Raw genomic sequence first — 23,112 nt, 5'->3', positions numbered from 1 at the left:
ACCCGTAAGCCAGTCCCCTGTGTATATACCCTGTCGAGCTTCACTTGCCTTGGTTTGAATTTGCTCCAGCTTGTTGGCATCCCTCTCAGGGCAATAGTTCAGCTTGTTGGGGACAAAAAGACCTAATCCCAAAGCATCTGCTTTGTGTTTTTTGTTTTGGAGGTAAAATTCTGACCGTGTCTGGTTGGAGAACAGCTGTTGTTAAGGGCACTCTGCGTGCACTGGTTTTAACCTCAGTTTTAATGAACGATCGCTCCTTTGAGAACGTGATGTGTGAATAGCTGGTGCGCTGGCTCGCGGGCAGAGCAGTGCTGAACGGTGCCTGCAGGCCGGGGGCCAGAGCTGCAGTCCTTACGTGGACCCTCAAAGGACAACAGGGCCCAAACTAAAACAAGAAGTGTTTCCTCAAGGTGCTTCTTTTCTGGAGCTGTGTTCCCTCTGGTCCCCTGGGGGATATCCTCCTGATATCCTCTCGCGGACCAGAGGGCCCTCTGTAGCACACTCGTACACAACATGCGTGTCCTTCTCACGCATCACGTGTGTCCTCGCTGCTTTTGTTTCTGCAGAGCACCTAAAACCCGAGGAAGCTTTGTTCTCAAAGCCACGTTTTCTTTTACGTTTTAGTCGCGATGTCACAGATTGCCTGAGCCCGCTTCTTAAGCCCAAGGCTCCGTCTGGGCTCAGGGATGTTGGATGGCTGTGGCTGGCCAGCACAGCCAGTGTCTGTGTCCAGCGTTTGGGGCTGCGGCACTGAGGATCAGGGTCCCTCGCGAGGCTGTGACCCCGCGCTGGGACGAGGGCCGGCCAGCCTTGCCTAGGTGGCTCTGGGGACACTCGGCAGCTGCCCTGCCCTCGCTGTGGCGCCTGCTGGTGTGGGACCCTCCAGCTGCGGGGCGAGAAGAGGTCCTGCCTCTGGCTGCTGAGCTCCTCTCCTCAGCACCGCTCCCAACCTGCTGCTCCTCCCGGCTGCCTTGGAAAAGCTCCTTTGCTGTGTTTCAGCCCATGGCGCACACTGAGGTTTGGAGTCGTCAGTCACCAGGGCCTCGTTGCTCGTTCGGTTTGTCGGCATCTTTGAATGAGCGCGAGTCCATGGAGGCAGCAGAGGCTCCTCCTGAGCCGCGTGGCTTCGCCATGGCCACCACCGCCCGCCATCCCGCTGCCGCGGTGCCCGCGGTGCCAGCCCCTCGCCTCTGGGTGTCCGGCTCTGCCCTCCTCGTGCAGGAACCCCAGTGTCGGGGCTTACCCAGCATCTCTGCGAAGGCTTTAGCAGCTGGACGTGGATCCCTTCCTGTGTTTCAGGTCATCTTCCCCTGTTTTACCGGCTCAGCTGGGTGCGTTTGCGCCTGCGCATCCTTTGAACCAAGGAACCGCTTTGGATTCTCCCTGTTGTGCTGCAGGGGGAAGCTGCTGGCGCAGAGCAGCTCATACCTCAGGCTGACAGCGTGTGAGAATCCTCCCTCACCTTTTCCTTCTGGAAACTCGCTCGAGTTTGTAATGGACAAAGTTTGGAGTATTCCCTTGACCTGGCCTGTCAGAAACACGGCTGGTTGCCTTGGCTGGTAGCGACGGCTTTGTCTGAGGTAACGGATCAGATCTCAGCGGGTAACCCTGCGATGTTCAGTCTAGAGAGCAGTGACGTTCATCTGATTCAGAACTCTTGGTATCTGCAGCCAGTTGCAGGGCTTTGCTTTCAGGAGCTGGGTCTGAGCATGCTGGCAGTGAAGTGTCAGGATGGAAACAGCCCCGGAAGAGGGGTGGCTGCTGGAGCCGCTCTCCGTGACATACCACGCTCCTGCTGGGATCCATGTGCTGCTGGCGTTCTCGAGGACTCTTCTGACCAGAAATATCTTCATGCAAGTGTCTGTGGCACCTGACCTTGTCATATCTGCCTGCTTTCCAGTTCCCACACCCCTTTTAAGGAGTCTGCATGGAGGCCATCTTATTCCTCAAATTAAAAAGGACTTTTCTTTAAAATCTTTCATGAGTAGAAGGGCAGGAAACACGCTCTCTTCCTTGGCAGCTTTAGGTTCTGCGCAGCTCTTCTGTCGGGGTTACCTTTAATTCTTTTTCTCAGCGCGCTGTCATGAGCTAGTGCAGACGGCAGCAGATGAGGCAGCGCTGAGCTGCCCGAGCCATCCGGACAGCTGGGGCTCCCAGCCAGAGCCGCGCGGCGCCGCCTTCGCTCTCCCCGTGCGCCAGGCTGCTCTGCCCACCGGGCCTGTCACGTGAGCCGCCTGGAGCAGCTTCTGCAGCCCTTTCATCTCAGCTGCTCTGGGCAGGTGCTTTTTAAACCCCAATGTGCTCATCCCATCCGCATCAGCAATAACCTGCTCTACATTTACTGCGTTGTCTTTTCTTCCAGTGTACTTGGACGATTTTGTGTAGTTTGAATATGACTCTCAGGCCTCGTGTTTGTGAAACTGTGTGGTTTGCGTGCTGGGATTGCAATGGCCGCCCCGGATCAGCAGACGGGAGAGAAGCCGTTTGCTCAGCGCCCTCCCCAGGGCGATGCAGTGGGGTGCATGTGTCCGAGCAGCAGGAAAACGCCTGCGCAAGGAAGGAAGGACGGACGGACGGACAGACGGATGGACGCCCTCCCCAGTACAGCTGCTGGTGTCTAATGGGGAGAGGGGAACAGAAACGGGGAGCTCCATGTGTCCTGGTGCGCGGGCACCGGGCCGTACAGCGGCTGGAGGGTGTTGGCAGCGTGAGCAGAGGGAAATCCTCACCAGGGTCTTGTTAGGTGGCTTCTCCTCCATCCACTGGCAAGAAAATGCAGCCCAAAGGGCTTGGGTGGCTCCTGAACATCGGGGCGTTTGCTGAGTCCGTGTGGGGCCGGCTCACCAGCCCACAGCTATTTTGGTTTGATATATTTCCCATGCAGGAACAGGAACCCAAAAGACGGTATTTCCAATCTCTCCTGCAAATCAAGCCTCTGAATAGCCATCTTGGTTCTCCTGCAGTTTAATTTCTGGCGTTGCTGGTGGACGAGTCCCTCTCCAGACTGGTCCGTAGCGCTGCAGCTCCTCATTGACTCGGTGCTGCTTACAAACAGACCCTGTGCGTTCAGGATTTATTGTGCGTTGGCCCCACGGCTGCGTTGCCCTGGAAGCGGAACACCGGCCTCGTGCCTCCGGTGTCTTCCCTTGCCTCTTGGTTATCAGGCTCGGTTCTTTCAAACTCTGTTCAGAGGTCCTTAGTGACAGCTCGCCGAATACGTGTTGGGGCAGAGAGCGGGTTTCGGAAGCAGCTCCGTGGGGTTAAGTGTGGGTACGGCAGCGTGACCTGGAGTAGGAGGAGAGCTCCCGTTCCCCGCCGTGCCCTGAACCGCGGCTGCTCTCAGCCTGGGCAGGTAACTGTTGTGGTGGATTTACCAGTACCCTGAAAATGGGGATACTGGATGTGTCACGGGATGATGATTTCATACATTTTCAGAGCCTCTCAGAGGAAATTTAACTAATACCAGCATGGAAGTTGTCAGCCTGCATAGGCTTAGTACATGTGCAAGCCAAACTAGGCTTTTCAAATTGTGCAAGGCTGAATGAAGTTATTACCCAGCTGTCTTTTGATGGCTGTTGCTCTGGATGCTCCATTTCACAGCAGCAGCTTTGCTGTACCCGTGCGTTTCTTCGCAGGAAGTTCCACAAGAAGCTGGGCCAGCAGGCGTGGCTGGTGGCCGCCATCACCGCCACCGAGTTCCTGATCGTCGTCAAGTACGACCCCTACACGCTGACGCTGTCTCTCCCGTTCTACATCACCCAGTGCTGGATCCTGGGGATCATCCTCGTGCTCACCTGGACAGCCTGGCGGTTCTTCATCCGGTGAGCAGCGCGGTTCTCTGCGGGCTCTCACACCAGCAGGGAGCTTGCTGGGCGGATCCTGGGTTTCTGTGTGGATCAGGCCTCCGGCAGCGCTGCTCTCCGTGTCGGGGCACTTGTGTGGGTGTTGCTGTGGAAGCGGAGCGGTGCGTGCTGCTGCCCCGGGCTTGCGGGTGTGAGCTGCTGCAGGCGAGATCGGGGGGCAGTTTCCTGTGCTCTGAGTTAGACAAGACTGAGAGGTTTTACACCTTCATTGCAAGAGCCTGTGCTCTGAGTTAGACAAGGCTGAGACGTTTACACCTTCATTGCAAGAGCCTGTGCTCTGAGTTAGACAAGACTGAGACGTTTACACCTTCATTGCAAGAGCCTGTGCTCTGAGTTAGACAAGACTGAGACGTTTACACCTTCATTGCAAGAGCCTGTGCTCTGAGTTAGACAAGGCTGAGACGTTTACACCTTCATTGCAAGAGCCTGTGCTCTGAGTTAGGCGAGGCTGAGACGTTTTACACCTTCATTGCAAGGACAACGTGCTGTGCCGTGATTGTCCGAGCGGCCCCAGCGCCAGTGACAAGCGAGCCGAGCGGAAGGCTGTGGGTTGGGTGCAGGGAAGGCTGTGGGTTGGGTGCGCAGGGAAGGCTGTGGTTTGGGTGCAGGGAAGGCTGTGGGTTGGGTGCAGGGGAGGCTGTGGGTTGGGCGCAGGGAAGGCTGTGGGTTGGGTGCGCAGGGAAGGCTGTGGGTTGGGTGCAGGGAAGGCTGTGGGTTGGGCGCAGGGAAGGCTGTGGGTTGGGCGCAGGGAAGGCTGTGGGTTGGGTGCGCAGGGAAGGCTGTGGGTTGGGTGCAGGGAAGGCTGTGGGTTGGGTGCAGGGAAGGCTGTGGGTTGGGCGCAGGGAAGGCTGTGGGTTGGGTGCAGGGAAGGCTGTGGGTTGGGTGCGCAGGGAAGGCTGTGGGTTGGGTGCAGGGAAGGCTGTGGGTTGGGTGCAGGGAAGGCTGTGGGTTGGGCGCAGGGAAGGCTGTGGGTTGGGCGCAGGGAAGGCTGTGGGTTGGGTGCAGGGAAGGCTGTGGGTTGGGTGCAGGGAAGGCTGTGGGTTGGGTGCAGGGAAGGCTGTGGGTTGGGTGCAGGGAAGGCTGTGGGTTGGGTGCACAGGGAAGGCTGTGGGTTGGGTGCAGGGAAGGCTGTGGGTTGGGTGCGCAGGGAAGGCTGTGGGTTGGGTGCAGGGAAGGCTGTGGGTTGGGTGCAGGGAAGGCTGTGGGTTGGGTGCAGGGAAGGCTGTGGGTTGGGTGCGCAGGGAAGGCTGTGGGTTGGGCGCAGGGAAGGCTGTGGGTTGGGCGCAGGGAAGGCTGTGGGTTGGGCGCAGGGAAGGCTGTGGGTTGGGTGCAGGGAAGGCTGTGGGTTGGGTGCAGGGAAGGCTGTGGGTTGGGTGCAGGGAAGGCTGTGGGTTGGGCGCAGGGAAGGCTGTGGGTTGGGTGCACAGGGAAGGCTGTGGGTTGGGTGCAGGGAAGGCTGTGGGTTGGGTGCGCAGGGAAGGCTGTGGGTTGGGTGCAGGGAAGGCTGTGGGTTGGGTGCAGGGGAGGCTGTGGGTTGGGTGCAGGGAAGGCTGTGGGTTGGGTGCAGGGAAGGCTGTGGGTTGGGTGCAGGGAAGGCTGTGGGTTGGGTGCAGGGAAGGCTGTGGGTTGGGTGCAGCGAAGGCTGTGGGTTGGGTGCAGGGAAGGCTGTGGGTTGGGTGCAGGGAAGGCTGTGGGTTGGGTGCGCAGGGAAGGCTGTGGGTTGGGTGCAGGGAAGGCTGTGGGTTGGGCGCAGGGAAGGCTGTGGGTTGGGTGCAGGGAAGGTGGCCGCGGGAGGGAGGGAGGGGGGGCCTGCAGAGACCCTGTGCCGCCGCAGCCGTGCTCCTCAAAGAGGTGATAACAGCCAGGCTGGCAGCAAAACGCACACCCTCCCAGTGAAGCCGTGCTCTCAGCAACTGCAGGCGTTGCCAGCAAGAGACTCCAGTGCGCTAAGTTATCCCGGGGCGCTTGCACCCAGAGCACGCTTGCCTGGTTGTTTCTATCCTGTGTTGATGTTGTTTATTCACGTCACTGGTTCATCTCTGTTTTTCTTTGTAGTGACATCACTTTGCGGTATAAGGAGATAAGGCGACAGAAGCAAGAGCACAAATATGAAAAGGACAAATGCCTGAGCAACGGTGACGGACTCTCATCGATGCTGGATGAACAAAACGGGAACAAACTAAGGGAGAGGAAACCTTGAGCAGCAAAGGGCTGTCGGGAACTCTAGTGCTCGGGCTGGCCTGGTGGCAGTTCCAACCTCATCCTACCTAACTTGTACTTGTCGTTGTTAGCTTTCCAAGGTGTGGAAACCCTCTGGGGCGAAGGTGTCGCTCGCACCGTTTGTCCGGGGTGCGGCGGGGGGGCCGCGGGTCTGGGACGTGGTGCCGCGGGTCTTGGCGGGGCGCTGCGCGTCTGTCCCAGAGCAGGGCTGGGGACGGGGCCTCTGGGACAGCGCAAAGGCAGTTTAGCTGATTATTTCCAGTAAGCTGTGAGATTTCGACGTTGACGTTTGGGCATTAGGAACACTTGTTTTGGAGTGTACAGATACCAGGCACAGGAAACGGTTTATTTTCGTTCTGCTGACACTACCTGGAGCTGTGGAGTAAGATTGTGTGGAGCGGTCAGCCACCGACTAACGGAGCTGCAGCGGGAGGAACGTAGAGAAACCGAAGCTTGTGAACAAGTTGCGTAACTTGCACAGAATGTCAAACACTACACTACTGTTACAGGCCCTGTGCCGCGGGGCCGTTGCCTTTCTCTGAACTGACTTTCAACGTCCTGGAGTAGCCTACAATAGTTTTATGTTGTACCACTGCTCTAGGGAGACAGTCGTCTTCTCCTTAGCTCTTTTTTTAATTTTTATTTTAGTCTTGGGCATCTCTTAAGTGTAAGGGAAGGTTAAATAAGAAAGGTCAACCTGCCTTTCCTTCGCTTCGTGGAGTAAAACATATAACAAGCAGAAAACTGGGAGTTACTCCATCAGTCTTAAGTTATTTGCCTTATTCTCGGCTCTTTCATTGCTCACCAGAGGGTTTTGTTCCTGTGCGGGCAGGATGGGCTCTGTCCCTGCCCTGTCCCCGCCGTGTCCCCGCCGTGTCCCGGCTCTGTCCCCGCCGTGTCCCCGCCGTGTCCCCGCCGTGTCCCCGCCGTGTCCCGGCTCTGTCCCCGCCGTGTCCCGGCTCTGTCCCCGCCATGTCCCCGCCGTGTCCCCACCGTGTCCCCGCCCTGTCCCTGCGGTGTCCCGGCTCTGTCCCCGCCGTGTCCCCGCCGTGTCCCGGCTCTGTCCCCGCCGTGTCCCCGCCGTGTCCCTGCTCTGCTCCGTTCCTGCCCGTTGCTCCAGGTAGGTGGGGCTGGGGAGGTTCCGTGCGGTCCGGCTGCCCCCCCAGCAGCTGGGCAAACCACTTGGAAACCTGGGCTGCTTTGGTTTTTGAGGTCTTTATTCCAAACTGCAAGTGCTCCACTAAGCGTCAGTTTTGCAACCTCTGCTCTGAGCCTTTCATTGGTGCCGAAGGCACTGACGTAACCACATCATTTTTTTGGATGCTATGACCTGGCTGTTAAAGGGTATTTTTCAAGGAAGCATTGATCCGGAAGAAAATGACATCGACACCACCAGTAGAGTTTCCAGAGTGCAACTGGAACTCTGTGAGCGGCCGAGGCCTTGCCGAGCTGCTGACTGGCACCATCTGTGGGTTTGCTCCGCTGTGCTCGTACGTGGATGAGAACCGAAATCCGCATTGCTCCCGTGTTTGCAGGGGGACCCGAATACCTCCCGCCCCGAACGGGCGCGGAGCGGCAGGGCAGCAGGGATGGGTGGGGCGGGCGGTGGCACCCACGGAGCTCAGCGGGAGGAGCGGTTTGGGGACGGGGTGACCAACCCGAGGCAGCTTTGCTGGGTGTCCCATCTGCGGGTGCTGCTCCGCGGCTGCTCCGGAGTATCTGCTGAGTAAGGAGGTGCTGACACCTTTGGGAGGGCACAGAGTCGAGCAAGTATTTAATTCCACGCCTTTCCAGCCGCAGTCGTTGTTCAGCCGTAGGCCTGTCCTGGGAGCCGTGAGCTGGTGGGTTGGTGGCGCGTCCCCGTGTGTTGTGCTGTGTGGTCCCCGCTGAGCGCAGCTCAGGCCGGTCTGGGTTCCGTTTGTGCTCGGTGACACTGTGCCCGTCCCTGCAGCACAGGGCTGCGGGCAGGGCTGGGGCTGGGCTGCGCCTGCCCCCGACCCGCTCTGCGCTGGGGACCGCCGGTGCGCTGGGGACCGCCGGTGCGCTGGGGACCGCCGGTGCGCTGGGGACCACTGGTGCGCCGAGCCCGTCCCTCCCCACCTGTCGCACCGACCCAGCTGTGCCCCCGAGCCGCGCTCCAGCTGGGCTGGGTGCCGCAACCCCGTAATAAAGCGATGTATGCTGCTGTGCTCTTTGGTACAACCCGTGCGCTCCGCTTGTCTCACTCATCACCTCGCCCGTGGAAACCGTCCTCTCGTGATTTGGAAACGCTTCTGGCAGTGCATTCACCCAGGGAGTGAACCCTGCAGCACCATCCATTATCGCGTCCTGCTGGCGTGGGGACCCTGTGATCATCCTGCCGGGCGTGAGGGACCCTGTGATCGTCCTGCTGGTGTGAGGGATCCTGTGATCGTCCTGCCGGGTGTGAGGGACCCTGTGATCATCCTGCCGGGTGTGAGGGACCCTGTGATCATCCTGCCGGGTGTGAGGGACCCTGTGATCATCCTGCCGGGTGTGAGGGACCCTGTGATCATCCTGCCGGGTGTGAGGGACCCTGTGATCATCCTGCCGGGTGTGAGGAACCCTGCGATCATCGTGCCGGGTGTGAGGGACCCTGCGATCATCCTGCTGGTGTGGGGACCCTGTGATCATCCTGCTGGTGTGGGGACCCTGTGACCGTCCTGCCGGTGTGAGGGACCCTGTGACCGTCCTGCCGGGTGTGAGGGACCCTGTGACCGTGCTGCTGGTGTGCGATCCCTCTGTCCGTCCCCGGGAGCAGCTCGCAGGACGCTCCCGAGCAGCTAATGAGCTTCAGTAACGTTGGGGTGACCTCAATGAGGTGGAGACGAGAGGCAGCAGGTGCACACATCTGCACACATCTGCACACATCTGCACACATCTGCACACATCTGCACCTGCTGCGTGTTTCTCAGTGGCCCTTGGTCAGAAAACCCAAAGGATCCGTTCCTGTGGGGGGTGTCCTGGTGTTTGGGTTTCGCCCAGGTAAGGTGTTTGGTTTAGGAAGGAAAACAGGGCAGTGGGTGGGTGAGGGTGCTCAGCTGGTGCTGTGGTGGGGGTGAGTTCCTTGCAAGGGCTTTCTCTGTTCTGGAGGCAGCTCTGGGATTTTACACTGCTTTTTTTCGGTTGTTTTTTCCCCTGTGGCTTTTTGGCCCTATTGCTGGTGCTTTTGGCATCATCAGCTTCTGACATATCTTGTGCTCCTGTGTTTTATTTTTATTCTAAGCTGGCTTGCTGAGCGGTGCCCAGCACAGAGTGGGTTCTGTCCCTTGTCCCTTGTCCCCTGTCCCCTTTCCCTGTCCCCTGTCCCTGTCCCCTGTCCCTGTCCCCTGTCCCTGTCCCCTGTCCCTGTCCCCTGTCCCTGTCCCGCTGCTGAGGAGCCGCAGTGCCTGTTCCACGGGTCCAGCCCGGGGGGCACATGGGGCCGGGGGCTCTTGTCCTTGAGGAACCTGCTGGTTTCCTGCCACGGAGCCTCAGGAGCACAGACCTGGGGCTGAGCATCCTCTGGCTCCTCACCCGGTGCTGGTCCTGCAGTGCTGAGCATCCTCCTGTTCCTCACCCGGTGCTGGTCCTGCAGTGCTGAGCATCCTCCCGTTCCTCACCCGGTGCTGGTCCTGCAGCGCTGAGCATCCTCCTGTTCCTCACCCGGTGCTGGTCCTGCAGTGCTGAGCATCCTCCCGTTCCTCACCCGGTGCTGGTCCTGCAGCGCTGAGCATCCTCCCGTTCCTCACCCGGTGCTGGTCCTGCAGCGCTGAGCATCCTCCTGTTCCTCACCCGGTGCTGGTCCTGCAGTGCTGAGCATCCTCCCGTTCCTCACCCGGTGCTGGTCCTGCAGCGCTGAGCATCCTCCCGTTCCTCACCCGGTGCTGGTCCTGCAGCGCTGAGCATCCTCCTGTTCCTCACCCGGTGCTGGTCCTGCAGTGCTGAGCATCCTCCTGTTCCTCACCCGGTGCTGGTCCTGCAGTGCTGAGCAGCCGCGTTTGGGCTGCTTCTGTGGACTTTTTTTTTGCGGGGGGGGGGGAGGGATTTGTTTTGTTTTTGTGGTGCCTTTTTTCCCCCCAGAAGGGCAAGTGGTGTTTTGAATCATTTTTAGACTGAGAATGTTGCACACCGCTGCTCTATATGGTGTTTGCTACAGGAATTCAGACAGGAGGGGGGGTCCTGGGCAGCAGGGGGGACTTGGGGGACAGTGGGGGGGGTGTTTGGGGACAGCGCGGGGGGGTTGGGGACACCGGAGGGGTTTGGGGCACTGGGGGATGCTGATGCCGCGCTGGGCTGGGGGAGCCCCGAAATCCTGGGAAGGGGGGCGGGCGGGAGGAACCGGCCCCGCTTCACCCGGGGGCGGTTCCGGGGCTGAGCTCCCCCCCGGCGGGTGGAGCCCGGGGCGGCCCCGCCCGCATCCCCGCTCCGGCGGCCGCGTCCCCTCCGCGCTCCCCGCCAGCGGCCGGAAGATGCCCGTTTTTCCCCCGCAGCAGCGGTGAGTCGGAGCCGCGGAGCCGGCAGCGCGCGGCGGGCGCCTCGGCCGGGGGGACACGGGGGTTGCGGTGCAGCCGGGGGGATGCGCCACGGTGGCGGTGCGGGGGGTTTGCCGTGTGCCGGGTCCCCGGGGGCGGGGGGGCTGGCAGCGACCCTGCCCGCTCCGGGCTGGCTTTTGGGCTGAGGGTTTGGAGGTCTCGGGGATTGCTATGTATTCATTATTATTATTATTATCATTATTATTTACGGCAACTTGCCAAGGAAAGTTGCCAGCCTGCGGAGCTGGGTGCTGAGAGCCTGGGGGGGAGACCCCTCCTGCGTGTCCCCCGAAGACCCCGGCCCCATGGCGGCGGGGGGCGGACCCATCTCCTCGGCAGCCCCGGGCGGCAGCGGCTCCTCCGCCGCGCATCCATTGCACCCCCCCCTTCCCGGCCGTTGCAGCCCCCCCTTCCCGGCCATTGCACCCCCCACTCCGGCCATTGAACCCCCCTTCCCGGCCATTGCATCCCCCCTCCGGCCATTGCATCCCCTCTCCGGCCATTGCATCCCCCTTCCCGGCCGTTGCACCCCCCCTCATTCCGGCCATTGCATTCCTCCTCCCGGCTATTGCAGCCCCTGCGGCCGCCCGGCAGCGGCTCTGGGCAGGGGGGGCCGCAGCCCTTGTGTCCCCCCGTCAACCCCGAGGGAGAGAAACCGTGTGGGAATCGCTTTCCAACCCCCCCCGGGGGTGCAGAGGCCGCTCAGCTCCTTGCACGGTGAGCGGAGACGCAGAGCCCGGCAGCCGGTCCCGGACCGCGGAGCTGCGGCAGAGTGCCGCTGTGCCCCCGAGCCCTCCCCGTGCCCCCCGAGCCGCTGAGCGGGGACTCCCCGGCAGTGTGTCCCCCCCATCCCGGTCCCTGCTGTTCCCCATCAGGGGCTGCTCGGAAATCGCTGCATTTGTCCCCGTTCCGGGGGACCCGCTGCTGCCGATGCCGGGGCCGCGGGGGGGTCCCCGCTCTGCTCCGCGGAGCCCCGCAGGTAAAACCAACAACGGGCCTTGGGGAGGATCCGGGCTGTTCTGGGCGCAAAGCCGGTGCTGCCTGGGCCGAGCCTGCCCGTGGGGTGGAGAATGGTGCAGGGGCCTCGTTTGGGTGTAAATGGGCTGGGATGGATGCCCGGGCTGCGGGGTTCGGATGGGGAGGCAACGGGGCTTGGGGTCGGGCAGGAACCGGGGCAGAGCCCAAATCTGTGTGTTTTCTTGAGTTTGGGTTTTTTGTTGGTGTTTGTTGGTTGGCTGTTTGGGGGGCGGGGGATGTTGGCAAATGTGCCATCAGCAAACTCCATCTGACTTTTCTGCCCTGCGGCTGGAGGCCGGACAGGGCTTTGTGCTCAGGGGGTGGGATGGAGCGGGACTGAGCCGGGGGGCTGGGTTGCTGGGGGAATTGCTGGGGACATCGCTGGGGGACCAGGCTCACCGGTGACAGCGCTGGGGGACCAGGCTCACTGATGGGCTGAGTTTAGCCTGGGCTCACCAGTGGGCTGGGTTTGGCCCGGGCTCAGACCAGTGGCCGAGCTGGGTGTTGGGGTCCGCGTTGGGGCAGGAAGGGACAGGCGGACACCGAGATCGCTGCTGTGGTTTATGACTTGGACCGTGACATTTGGGGATTGCGGCTCCGCATCCTCCGCGCCCCGCGGTCCCCCCGGGATTAACCACCATCCCAGCGCTGGGGGGAGCGCTGCCCGGCCTGTCCCTCCCGAGCCCGCGCGTTTGGTTTCCCAGGACGGGATTTGAAAGGCAGCTCAGGAGGGCGGCAGAGCAGCTCAGCGAACACTCGCAGGGAACAGTTCAGTTAACCTGAAACGCAACAAACGCCTTCCCGAGTGCTTTGCACCTGAACCGCTCGCTCAGGACAGGCGGATGTTGCTTTGCCAACAGGAAACTACCGCCTGGTTGAATTCCTGTGCGGAGCGCTGCGGTCGGTTCCTGCCGCTCGGGGTGGTGCCTTGGGAACCTGCTCAGCTCCGTGCTCAGAGCTGGTTAGGAAAGGATGCTCTGGGGAAAGAGCTTTGGACGAAATGGAAAACTGGGGATTCAAAAGCCATTGGAAAGAAATGGAGGGTTTTTAAAAGGAGCGTTCGCCCTTCTGCGGAGAAAGTTGGTCCTGAAAACTTCCGTATTTCACATTTTAAAAAGCCACCAGGAAACATAAAAAGAAATGGAGCTTCTTAATTACACACGGCAGTTTTTCAGGACATAAAAAGAGGCTGCTTTGAGTAAATCTCCATAACATCGCCCTATTACAATGTTAGTGTGGAGTTCCAGCACTGAACAGCGAAGTGTCCCTTAAGCTGGGCTCAGTCTGTACATGATTCGAGTTCAGCACATTCTCAGCTGATATTTTACTGAGGTTGGGGCATGAACTGGGCACATCCCAACGCTGTCACAGCCTCACTGGGGTTCTGGGTTAGTGACTTGGTTATGTCTGGAATAAACCCTGACATTTAGAATAGACCCTCCTCCCTTCGCACTGGGTTTGCCTGTCGGGTGTTTGGGGGCTCGATAAACCCCTGGCTGCTGATAAACCGGGGCCCACGCCGGGGTCTCTGGGCTGAGCAGCAGCGCTGTGGTTGTGCTGGGGATGGATCTCGTGTCCGAGTCCCCGGGACAGCCCAGGGGAAGAGGTGACGGAGCTTCCCCGCTGCGGGAACGGGCTCCGGGAGCTGCATCGCCCGAGCCTGACCGGGCGGCCCGGGGGGAGCGCGGAAGGGCAGGCCGAGGCTGGGCAAGAGACCGGAAAAGCAGCAAAGGGCTTAAAGGGCTCCGGAGGGGCTCATCCACGCAGAGAGTGCAAACGCCACCCGTGAAACGCTCCCGGGTCAACCACGCGGCTCTGCGGCCGCTCTCCGCTTCCCGGAGGCTCGGTCCCTCGGCTCCCCCGGCAGCGGCCGCGGCGCTTCAGCGCCGTTCGCTCTGCGCCCGCGGGGAGCGGCTCCGGAGCACCCCTGCGGAACACCGAGGGCGGCTGGCTTCGGTGTCCCCGTTCCCTGACTCCCGTCTGGCGTTGCAGGCTGTCCCGCTAGCGCGGCCCCTTCACCATGGACCCCGGCCACGTCAGCAGAGCCCGCGCGAGCGGTGAGTGCGGGGAGCTGCGGGGGTGGGATCCCCCCTCTCTGTGGGACCCCCGCACGGGGTCCGGCTTCACAACGCGAGGGAAAAGCCCTTAAAGCCCCAAGCTTCCCAACACGGGGTGCTCTGCCCACAAAACAGGCGCCGAGCGGGACGCGGGTTTCCAGCACAGCCGAGGGTGGTACCCGGGGTTATGCGGAAGCTGGAGTCAGGAAGGGGGGTTCGCCCCAGTTTTGCCCCCCTGCCATAGCAGGAGCCTGGGAACTCCTGGGAGCTGCACGGCACCGAAACCGCCGTGTGTGGGAGCGACCCAGAGAGCTGGAGAGGGGGCAGATCCTGGACCAGGGGAGATCCCAGACTGGAGGTGAATCCCATATGGGGGTAAATCCCAGACCGGGAGGTAAATCCCAGCCCTTTGCAGCCCAGGGGTTTGGGGTGGGGAGGAAGCAGGACCTGGCTCCTGTCCCGAGGCTTCACCCCACAAGATCCCCCAGAGGGATCAGAATCGGGTGTTTTGGACACAGTGGTGGGTTCGTTCCAGTCCCTCCTGTGCTGGCTCCTGCAGGGGAGGTTTGGGGAACAGTGGGTTGTCCCCGTGCCGGGATGTGCTGTGCGGGCTGTCCCTGTGCCGGGATGTGCTGTGCTGTGCTGTGCGGGCTGTCCCTGTGCCGGGATGTGCTGTGCTGTGCTGTGCTGTGCAGGCTGTCCCTGTGCCGGGATGTGCTGTGCTGTGCTGTGCGGGCTGTCCCTGTGCCGGGCTGTGCTGCTGTGCTGTGCGGGCTGTCCCTGTGCCGGGATGTGCTGTGCTGTGCTGTGCGGGCTGTCCCTGTGCCGGGATGTGCTGTGCTGTGCTGTGCGGGCTGTCCCTGTGCCGGGATGTGCTGTGCTGTGCTGTGCGGGCTGTCCCTGTGCCGGGATGTGCTGTGCTGTGCTGTGCAGGCTGTCCCTGTGCCGGGATGTGCTGTGCTGTGCTATGCAGGCTGTCCCTGTGCCGGGATGTGCTGTGCTGTGCTATGCAGGCTGTCCCTGTGCTGGGATGTGCTGTGCTGTGCTGTGCAGGCTGTCCCTGTGCCGGGATGTGCTGTGCTGTGCTATGCAGGCTGTCCCTGTGCCGGGATGTGCTGTGCTGTGCTATGCAGGCTGTCCCTGTGCTGGGATGTGCTGTGCTGTGCTGTGCTGTGCGGGCTGTCCCTGTGCCGGGATGTGCTGTGCTGTGCTGTGCGGGCAGCCCTGCCCGGGGCTGTTCCCGGCCCCCCCACGGTGTGACGCGGGAGGGCTCCCGGCAGCGCTCTGCAACGAGAAATCTCTTTCCCCCCCGTTTTTGCGCTGCACGGAGCGGTGGGTGCTGTTCGGCGGCGATGGAGGCTGGTGCAATGCAGCAGCTCCGGGCACCCTCGCCCGCTGCCGCGTCCTCCCGCCCGGCAGCCCCACATCACATCGACGCCTGAGGGCTTTTCCCTGCTTCCAGAAGCTTTTTTTCCCGTTTCTGGGTGTTCTCGGCATCCCTGGCCATGGGAAGCCGCGCGGGTTTCCCCGGGCGGCCGGGGCGATGCAGATGTGAGCACAGCTGTGCGGGTGAGGGTCCCCGATTGCGTGTGTGCCGGCGCGGGGCCGCGCTCGCGTGCTCTCCGCGTCCCGGGAAAGCGCAGCGAGGACTGGGAGCTTTCGGCAGCACTGCTGCCCGGCACCGTTCGAAGCCGCCAGTGGGACGCTGTGATTTACCCCCTTGGCCCATCTCACAGCTCAGAGCTGAGGTTCAGGGGCCGAAGCCTCTGCCCGAGGGTGGTGGCCCCTGACGGTCCCTGGTGTCCCCGCAGCCGCCGCGGCGCCCCCGCGCTGGGAGATCGGCCTCTACGCGGCGGGCGCGCTGGCGCTGCTGGGCATCGCTGCCCTCAACCTCTGGAAGCTCTGGCGCTCCGGCACCTACCCGGCGCCCTCCCCCTTCCCCAACTACGACTACCGCTACCTGGAGCACAAGTACGGCGCGGCGTGCCCCGACCTCAAGCACAAGGTACGAGGGTGACGGTTCGGCTGCTCTCCTTTCCCTCTGCAGCACGCGGGCGGCGGGAGGGGGAAAACGGCACCTGTGTCCTCTGGCTGCGGGGAGAAGGTGTGGGAGACAAACTGGTGCTGCTGGGGAGCTTGAGGGATGAGCACGGGGCTGGTGCATGGGGCTTGGGAGCTGCGGGATTGCACCTTGAATCCTGGGGGCAGTTTTGAGCCCTGCACACCAAAAGCCCTTGAGGTGCTGGAGCGAGTGGAGAGAAGGGAACGGCGCTGGTGAGGGGCTGGAGCACAAGTGTGATGGAGACTGAGGGACCTGGGGGGTTCAGCTGGAGAACAGGAGCTGAGGGGAGACCTTCTGATCTCTGAACTGCCTGAAAGGAGCTTGGAGCCAGGGGGGTCGGGCTCTGCTCCCCAGGAACAAGCGCCAGGAGCAGAGGAAACAGCCTCAAGTTGCGCCAGGGGAGGCTGAGGTTGGATCTGGGAACAATTTCTTCCCCAAAGGGCTGTGGGGCATTGGAACAGGCTGCCCAGGGCAGTGCTGGAGTCACCATCCCTGGAGGGCTGGACAGACGGACATGAGGTTCTCAGGACACGGGGCAGTGCCATGGTTATGGTTGGACTCAGGATCTGGAGGGTTCAATAATGCTATGACTGTCTCCACGTTTCCCTTGCCCTGGCAGCGGGGCCCGGCTCCGGGCTCGCAGAAGGCGCTGGATAAGACGTCCCCCGTCCGCCGGAGCAGCCTGCGTGCAGACGACACCTTCGAGAGCATCACGGAGCTGGGGAGCCTGGAGCTGATGAGCAGGGACCTGGGCTGGTCCCCGTACGGCCCCCTGAAGAAGTCGGTGTCGGCCGACTCGCTGAGCTCGGTGTCGTCGCTGGGGAACAGCTTCGGGCAGGACGTGTCGGTGGGGCAGGTGGAGGTGGCGCTGGAGTACGAGGCGCGCGCGGCCGCGCTGCACGTCACGCTGCTGCAGGGCAAGGACCTGCTGGAGAGGGAGGAGGCGCGCTTCGAGTCCTGCTTCATGCGCGTCAGCCTGCTGCCCGCCGAGCACATCGTGGGCATCTCCCGGGTGAGCGCCCGCCCGGGGACAGCGCCGCGGGCTCTGTGCCCCCGGGCCCCCGGCGCGGAACTGTGTCCCTCCTGGCCCGGGCTGTGCGGTCACTTTGTCGTCCCCGCGTGTGGCGTTTCCCTGTTCATCGCTCCGTCCCGGGGGCTGGAATGCTGTGGAAGGTGGAGGAAGGGGCTGGGGGAGGGGTTGGGGTGAGACATCCCTTTTTAAGTGTCCCCAAAAGCCGCTGTCGTGAAAGCAGGAGCCTGATTTTCCTTTCAGCAGCTGCTGTTGGAAGCTCAGGGCCAGCCGCTCTGATGACTGGGGGTGCTCCGGAAAGGGGCCCCCGCCGAGAGCCCCGCGCCCGCGCTGGGGACCTGCCAGCGCGCAAACCGCGGCCTCAGATATTTCCACTGCGCCCTTTTAAGACCATTTTTCCCATCCAAAGATCAGGCTCTTTACTTATGCTCTGGAGATATTTATTATTTAGCATCATTATTTATAATTGACTAGTGCTATTTACCCTCTTTTGCTGTCCTGAGACAGCTCATCAAGATACATTTCGTTCCTTTCCTTTAATGCTTCACAGTACTGGGGTTTGCGGGGCTTTGGTTTGCGGTGTGTTGTCGGCTGGCTGTGTCTTTGTTTGTAAGCGGCAGCTGACGTCTCCCTGTGCTCCCACCCGGAGCTGCTCCAGCACCGCGCTGTCTGCACAGCAAACAGCTGCAAAGCCGCTTTGCCCTGGGAGCTGCTCCCAGCAGGGATGGGATGTGGACACGCGTCTGCTAAAAGTACATTCAGGGCTTGTTGAGCCCATGGGCTCGGGGCTGGGGTCACAGCCCCTTCCCCAGATCCCGCACCCCGGGGTGGCCGAGCGTGCCGGGGATGCTCCTGTGTCTGAGAGCACCGGACCCACCTTCCATTTGTAGTTAAAAGAATTAATGGGTGATAGGGCAGGTCATGGCTGCTCTTTTCTGTCCCAGTGGCTGGGTGGCTGCAGAGGTCAGGTGGGAATTTTGTCCCCAGCGAGGGACCCTGCGCCCCCCAAGCCGCGTGCTCCTGCCGGTTCCTGCGGGGGAAACGGGGCGGATCTCGGACGTGGCCCCAGAACCCGGCGGGTGTCAAGGTCCCAAGACCCCCCCAATCCCCGCTCCAGATCCAGCGCAGCGCCTACGCCGTGGCGTTCGACGAGCGGTTCTCCGTCCCGCTGGACCCCGCGGCGCTGGAGGAGAACAGCCTCCGCTTCTCCGTGTTCGGCGTCGACGAGGACGAGCGCAGCGTCAGCACCGGCGTGGCCGAGCTCAAGCTGTCGGACCTGGACCTGCCGGCGCGGCCCTTCAACGCCTGGCTCTACCTGCAGGACACCAACAAGGTGGGGTCCGCCTCCCGCCCGCGGTTTGGGGGGTTTCTCCTCCGGGTGGGTGACGGCTGGCTGTGTCCTGCAGGCGCTGGACACGGTGGGGGAGATCCTGCTGTCCCTGAGCTACCTGCCCACGGCCGAGCGCCTGACCGTGGTGGTGGTCAAAGCCAAGAACCTGGTGTGGAGCAGCGGCAAAGTGACAGCGGGTGAGCAGGGACAGGGGTCCTGGTCCTTCTGCACACCCCGGGGGATCCCATCCTGCTCCATCCTCCCACCATGTTTATTGGGGTGCCTCCCACTGGGGACAGACCCCAGGAAGGTCCCCCTCGGTGGTTCCCCCTTTCCCCACCTCGTGGGGGAACCGTGACTGATCCGGGGCTTTCCCTCCGCCGAGCAGATCCCTTCGTCAAGGTGTACCTGCTGCAGGACGGGAGGAAGATCAGCAAGAAGAAGACGGCAGTGAAGAGGGACGACACCAACCCCGTGTTCAACGAGGCCATGATCTTCTCGGTGCCGGCCATCGTGCTCCAGGTCTGTCCCCGAATCTGCAGGGTGTGAGGGGTTCTGGGGGCTGTAGACACTGTGTGGTGGGGGCCAACATGTGCATAGATGGTGTGGGGGGATGCGTGTGTGGGGTGGGGGTTTAAGGGGATGTGCGTCTATAGGGTATGAGAGCACATGTAGTTTTTAAGTGTGGGGGTGGCTATGGGTGGTGGGGTATGAGGGATGTGTAGATACAGGTGCTGGGTTTTGTGGGATGTTTATGGGCCGGGGGCTATAGGGGTGTGTGGGTCAGCACTGGGGGTACGTGTGTGCGCAGCTGCTCAGGAGGGGATGGGGTACACGTGTCCGGGGGGTCGGTGCCGGCGATGCCGCTGCCGCACGGTGACACGCGGTGCTCCCGCAGGACCTGTCCCTGAGGGTGACGGTGGCCGAGAGCGGCGAGGACGGCCGGGCCGACAACACGGGCCACGTCCTGATCGGGCCGGCGGCCAGCGGGATGGGCACCACGCACTGGAACCAGATGCTGGCCACGCTGCGCAGACCCGTCTCCATGTGGCACCCGCTGCGGCGCAACTGACTGCGGGGGGACCCCAACCCGGGCCTGCACCCGCGACACCGGCTCTGCCGGGACCGCGGGCAGGGGCTCGGCCGCCACGACGCGGCGTTTGCCGGGGCTGAGACAGACTTTGCGGCGCATCTCGCTGCCGAAACGCTGGGGCATGGAGCATCCCCGGCTCGGCCTCGCATGCGCCGGGGCTGCCAACGGACCCTTCACACGGACCAGAACCAGCGCCGACCTCCCCAAACTGTGGCCCGGCCGCCCCCCGAGCATCCCGCACGCAATTGGTGCCGCCCTTGAGCGCGGTCCCGAGGCCGTCGGGAGGGGCATTTCTTGGTTTTCGGTCAAGCTGAGGGCAATGGAGAGGGTGTCGCTAAGGTGCCAGCACAGCGTGGTTTCTCTCGGCGTGTGCGCCGCTTCTCTTGGGTTTCGGAGGGATTTTGGTGCCGTGCACCGTGGCTGAAGTGTTTGCAAAGAGAGTGGAGGAAGGGAGAAATAACAGCAGAAAAATCAAGTGTCATCACACGTGGGTTTTCTTCCGTGTGCAAGCAGTGACTGTGCCGGCCCCTGGGCTGGCTGCACAGCCGCCTCTGAACTTGATGGGCGGTTTTCCAACCTCTTAGGCTTAAGATCTGTGCTCAGAGCCAGTCCCGGGGTCCAGCCCATCGGGCCGTCTCCCCGCTGAGCGAGCCCCGGGGCTGCTCACAGCAGCGCAGCCAATTCCTGCCCCTTCCATGCAGATCTTGCCACTGGGGGTTATTTTATACAGCCCTTAGTCCTGGAGTCGCGCTGGGACTTGCTCGCCACAAATCTCGCTCTTTTAACCTGAAATCTGGGTGCAGAGGTGAACATCTTTGCCCTGTGACTGGAGGGAGACGTGACAGACCCCTAGTTTCTCCATTTTTAATCCCAACTGCAGTTTCAGGGGGAAGGGAGGGGACAAAGCTCTTTGGGTCCTGCCTGCCCGTGGGTTCCTGGCGCGGGGACCGGCCCCTGGGGACGGTTTGGGGTTTTTTGGGAGCTGCTGCCCAGCCTGTTTGGAGGGTGACGGACGGAGGGTCTGATGGAGCAGGGCAGGGGCCAGCGGATGCTCTGGGGACGCAGCCGGGCAGCGGCGCCCGCAGCGGCACCCGCAGCGCCGGGGGTGCTGGAGGGGGGAGCGCGGGCAGGGATGTGGTGACCTGAGTGATGCGAGCAGGAAAAGTGTGACTGAGCCATTTATCCCCCATTAAACACAAGACCTTGGGGGAAGCCGGAGCTGGCAGCGATTCTCCTTCCTGCTCATCCGCGGTCTCCGCCCAACCTTCGTTCTCGTGCCGAGGCTGCGGCTCCTGCGCTGACATCTCCCCTCGCAGGTGCCTCTCCCCATTGTGCCCCGCACGCGCTCGGCCCCGCAGGTTTCCCTCCCCACGGCCCAGCCCTCCCTGCTGCCCACCCCGGGGGCCCGTGTGCATCTGCTGCCACCCGGGCAGTGTCACCCGAGCAGTGTCACCCGGGCGGTGCCACCCGGGCGGTGCCACCCGGGCAGTGTCACCCAGGCAGTGTCACCTGAGCGGTGCCACCCGAGCGGTGCTGTTCCTCTGGGCTGACGCATGGCGGCCCCAGGACCGAGGCACAAGCCAAGGCGACGCTCGGAGCTGAGGTAGGTGCTGGTCGGGTTTGCCCGGGGCTGGAAACAGAGGGTTTTTTCAAAACTGAAACTTGGGGGAAAACGTGCTCCCTCCTGCTCTGGGGGCTGGCACAGCTCCCACAGCCGTACTCTGCCTTCTGGGGGCTTTCCCAGGACATTTATCTTTTATTGTAGCAGGGAAAAACCTCACAGCGACAACCGATTGCTTTGGGTATTTAATATCTGTCTTTGCTGCCATTCTGCAGCCCCTCTGTGCATCCATCACTCTGTCAACAGGGGTAATGGGACACGAAGCCGCTCTCGGTCCTGTCTCAGCGCTGCGGTTCAGGGAGCCCCCGTGACAGTGGGGACCCCAGAGCTCCCTTCCCCCAGCAGGGCCTGGTGGCTCTAACGGCATCTTTGGTTTCTGTGCTCTGACCCGGGACTTCAGGGTTGAACACCGAGTGTCCAGCTCCTTCATTTCTCCTTGTCTTTCCTCTTGCTCTTCCTCTGGCCGGTCAGCTCGCTGAGCTTCTTGTCCAGGCGCCGCTGGAGATGGGCCCTCCTGGCGGGGTCCGGCACCGCGGCGCTGGGGCCGCTCCCGGGGTGCAGAGCCGCCTGAGTGCCGAGCCGCTGCCGCGCCTGCGCCCTGGCCTTGTCCCCGCAGCCGTGCACCTGCGGGAAGGGACACACCGGGAAACGGGCCATCGCGGGCCGGGAACCCGGAGAGGGGTCCTGGAACTCCCCTTCCACCTGCTCCGCACCCCCTAGAGCCACCTCCCCTTTATTTACAGCTCCTCCGGCAGGAAACAAATCACAAAGGTCATTTTGCTGCTCCTGGGATCCACACAGCGGGTAAATCAGCTTTTTGGATGGTTTAAGTGTCTCCTTCCAAACCTCTGAACGTCTGGGGAATCTCCCGCTCCTCGTGCCAACAGCTGGAGCTCTCACGGTTCTCGCATGAGAGACAGAAATAAACCCGAGCTCCCGAGAGCGTTCTCTGCTCATACAGTGGGATTTGGGGGAAAGGGAGAGGAACAGGAAAGGTGACTTGGGAAATAAGAAGAGATCTTTTTAGCCATATATCTGCTGCTTTAGTGTAATTACATCGGCTGCTGCACAGGAGCTCCCCGGCCACTTCACATGGAAGCCTGATCATGTCTGGGAAAAGGGCTGAACTTTAAACACAGAAAAGCTGTGTGACATGGATTTTATCCTTCAATTGTTCCTCGTCAGAATCCTCATCACCATTCAGCAGGGAGAGGCGATTCTGCAGGAAATAAATTTCTATCCCACCAGCTTGTGACTGACCATAAATACAACTATTCTTTGCCATGGAAACAGATAGAACTTGACAAGGGGAAGATCTCTGCTGAGGATTTATAGGTCGGCTCGCTAAACGTTGCTAAGCTGCGGGAGGCGAGGAGCTGCGCCGGGTGACGCCGGAGGACGGAAAGTCGTCACCTCTCGGCTCCTGTGCCCGTCACAGCCGCGGCGGCTCTGCCCACGGGGCTCACACCCCACGGCCCCCAACCCGGAGCACTGCGCTGCCAGCCTGAGCCTTCCGCTTCCCACCCGCCCCTGCAGCCCAACAGAACACGCAGGCCATTAAGGAAGCGCCTAATTGCTAACGAGGCACAGGAACTGCAGAGAGCCGGGAACCGCATCTGCAGGCTGCCCAGCTCTCTGCCCTCAGCTCCTGCCTCCTCCATTCTCCTCTCTGACTCCTTTTATCTCCATGACCTGGGAGCATAAATGCCAGAGGACGGTGAAGAAGAGCACAAAGCAAAGGAAAAGCTCTCAGGAGGAGGCGCGCAGAGCCCACGTATTAACGCCCGGCAGGCCTCTCCACCTGCAGCTCCAGCAAAGCTCCAACACGGTTCTGCTTTCATCTCCCTGCCCGGGGAGCTCAGCGGGAGAATTCCCACGTTACACCGCTCTCCCCCCTCGCACGCACCTCGGGGACGTGGTGGCTGAGGCAGAAGCGCCGGCGGCAGAGCGGGCAGAGCTGCCCCAGGGTGGTGACGCTGGCTGCGCAGCGGGGGAAGCCGCAGGTGCTGTCGGCTCGAACGGCGGCGGCGATCAGCGCGTCGACGTCCTCCTCCGCCGTGCGCTCTGCTCCGCTCTTCGCCGCCGCCTTTGCTGGGGAGAAGAAGGGACGTGGCCATGAAAGCAGCGGCTCCGGAGCTGAGAACAGACCCCAGCGATGCGCAGCAATGGCCTGGGCTCAGGAGGCACTGTTTGCTGTGACTGCATTTCAGTGAGACCCAGCAACCTCTGGCCTGTGTTGAAAGGCACCAGCAGGAGCCCACTGCTACATTTGGGAGCCTCCAATCCA

At 62.0% G+C, this 23,112-nt stretch overlaps 3 protein-coding genes across 7 annotated transcripts in view; 2 read left to right on the top strand and 1 right to left on the bottom strand.

Annotated features, from left to right (window-relative positions):
- PTDSS2 (phosphatidylserine synthase 2) overlaps window positions 1-6,827 on the top strand; it is a 30,070-nt gene extending 23,243 nt beyond the window's left edge. Inside the window, exons 10-13 of the mRNA XM_082059259.1 lie at window positions 1,398-1,503; window positions 1,564-1,580; window positions 3,636-3,821; window positions 5,919-6,827. Of these exons, the coding sequence (XP_081915385.1) occupies window positions 1,398-1,503; window positions 1,564-1,580; window positions 3,636-3,821; window positions 5,919-6,063 (454 nt within the window). The 3' untranslated portion in view covers window positions 6,064-6,827. The remainder of the gene's footprint in view (window positions 1-1,397; window positions 1,504-1,563; window positions 1,581-3,635; window positions 3,822-5,918) is intronic.
- A 3,632-nt stretch (window positions 6,828-10,459) lies between these two features.
- SYT12 (synaptotagmin 12) lies at window positions 10,460-19,544 on the top strand. Of its 4 annotated transcripts, none has more exons than XM_082058186.1 (8): window positions 10,460-10,578; window positions 13,625-13,689; window positions 15,501-15,694; window positions 16,395-16,763; window positions 17,899-18,114; window positions 18,188-18,308; window positions 18,500-18,633; window positions 19,010-19,544. In XM_082058186.1, exons 2-8 carry the CDS (start codon window positions 13,653-13,655, stop codon window positions 19,181-19,183), a joined length of 1,245 nt encoding a protein of 414 aa, XP_081914312.1. In that variant the 5' UTR covers window positions 10,460-10,578; window positions 13,625-13,652; the 3' UTR covers window positions 19,184-19,544. The 4 variants fall into 4 exon arrangements, with proteins under 4 accessions (XP_081914312.1, XP_081914310.1, XP_081914311.1 ...); XM_082058184.1 differs by having other exon boundaries at window positions 10,461-10,578; window positions 16,371-16,763; XM_082058185.1 differs by lacking the exon at window positions 10,460-10,578 and having other exon boundaries at window positions 13,249-13,689; window positions 16,371-16,763.
- A 1,564-nt stretch (window positions 19,545-21,108) lies between these two features.
- The window catches only part of IGHMBP2 (immunoglobulin mu DNA binding protein 2), a 29,228-nt gene continuing 27,224 nt past the window's right edge, over window positions 21,109-23,112 (bottom strand). Inside the window, exons 14-15 of one of the 2 annotated variants that reach the window (XM_082058183.1) lie at window positions 22,732-22,916; window positions 21,109-21,449 (exon numbers count right to left, since the gene is read on the bottom strand). In XM_082058183.1, coding sequence (XP_081914309.1) covers window positions 21,252-21,449; window positions 22,732-22,916 — 383 coding nt within the window. In that variant the 3' untranslated portion in view covers window positions 21,109-21,251. Of the gene's footprint in view, window positions 22,917-23,112 lie in introns of both variants that reach the window. The other variant, XM_082058182.1, reaches the window with a different exon arrangement.

The sequence above is a fragment of the Streptopelia decaocto genome, assembly GCF_964273445.1.
Source record: "Streptopelia decaocto genome assembly, chromosome: 7".
Taxonomy (NCBI): domain Eukaryota; kingdom Metazoa; phylum Chordata; class Aves; order Columbiformes; family Columbidae; genus Streptopelia; species Streptopelia decaocto.
Note: the sequence above shows the minus strand (reverse complement) of the source record. Positions and strands in the feature narration are given on the sequence as shown.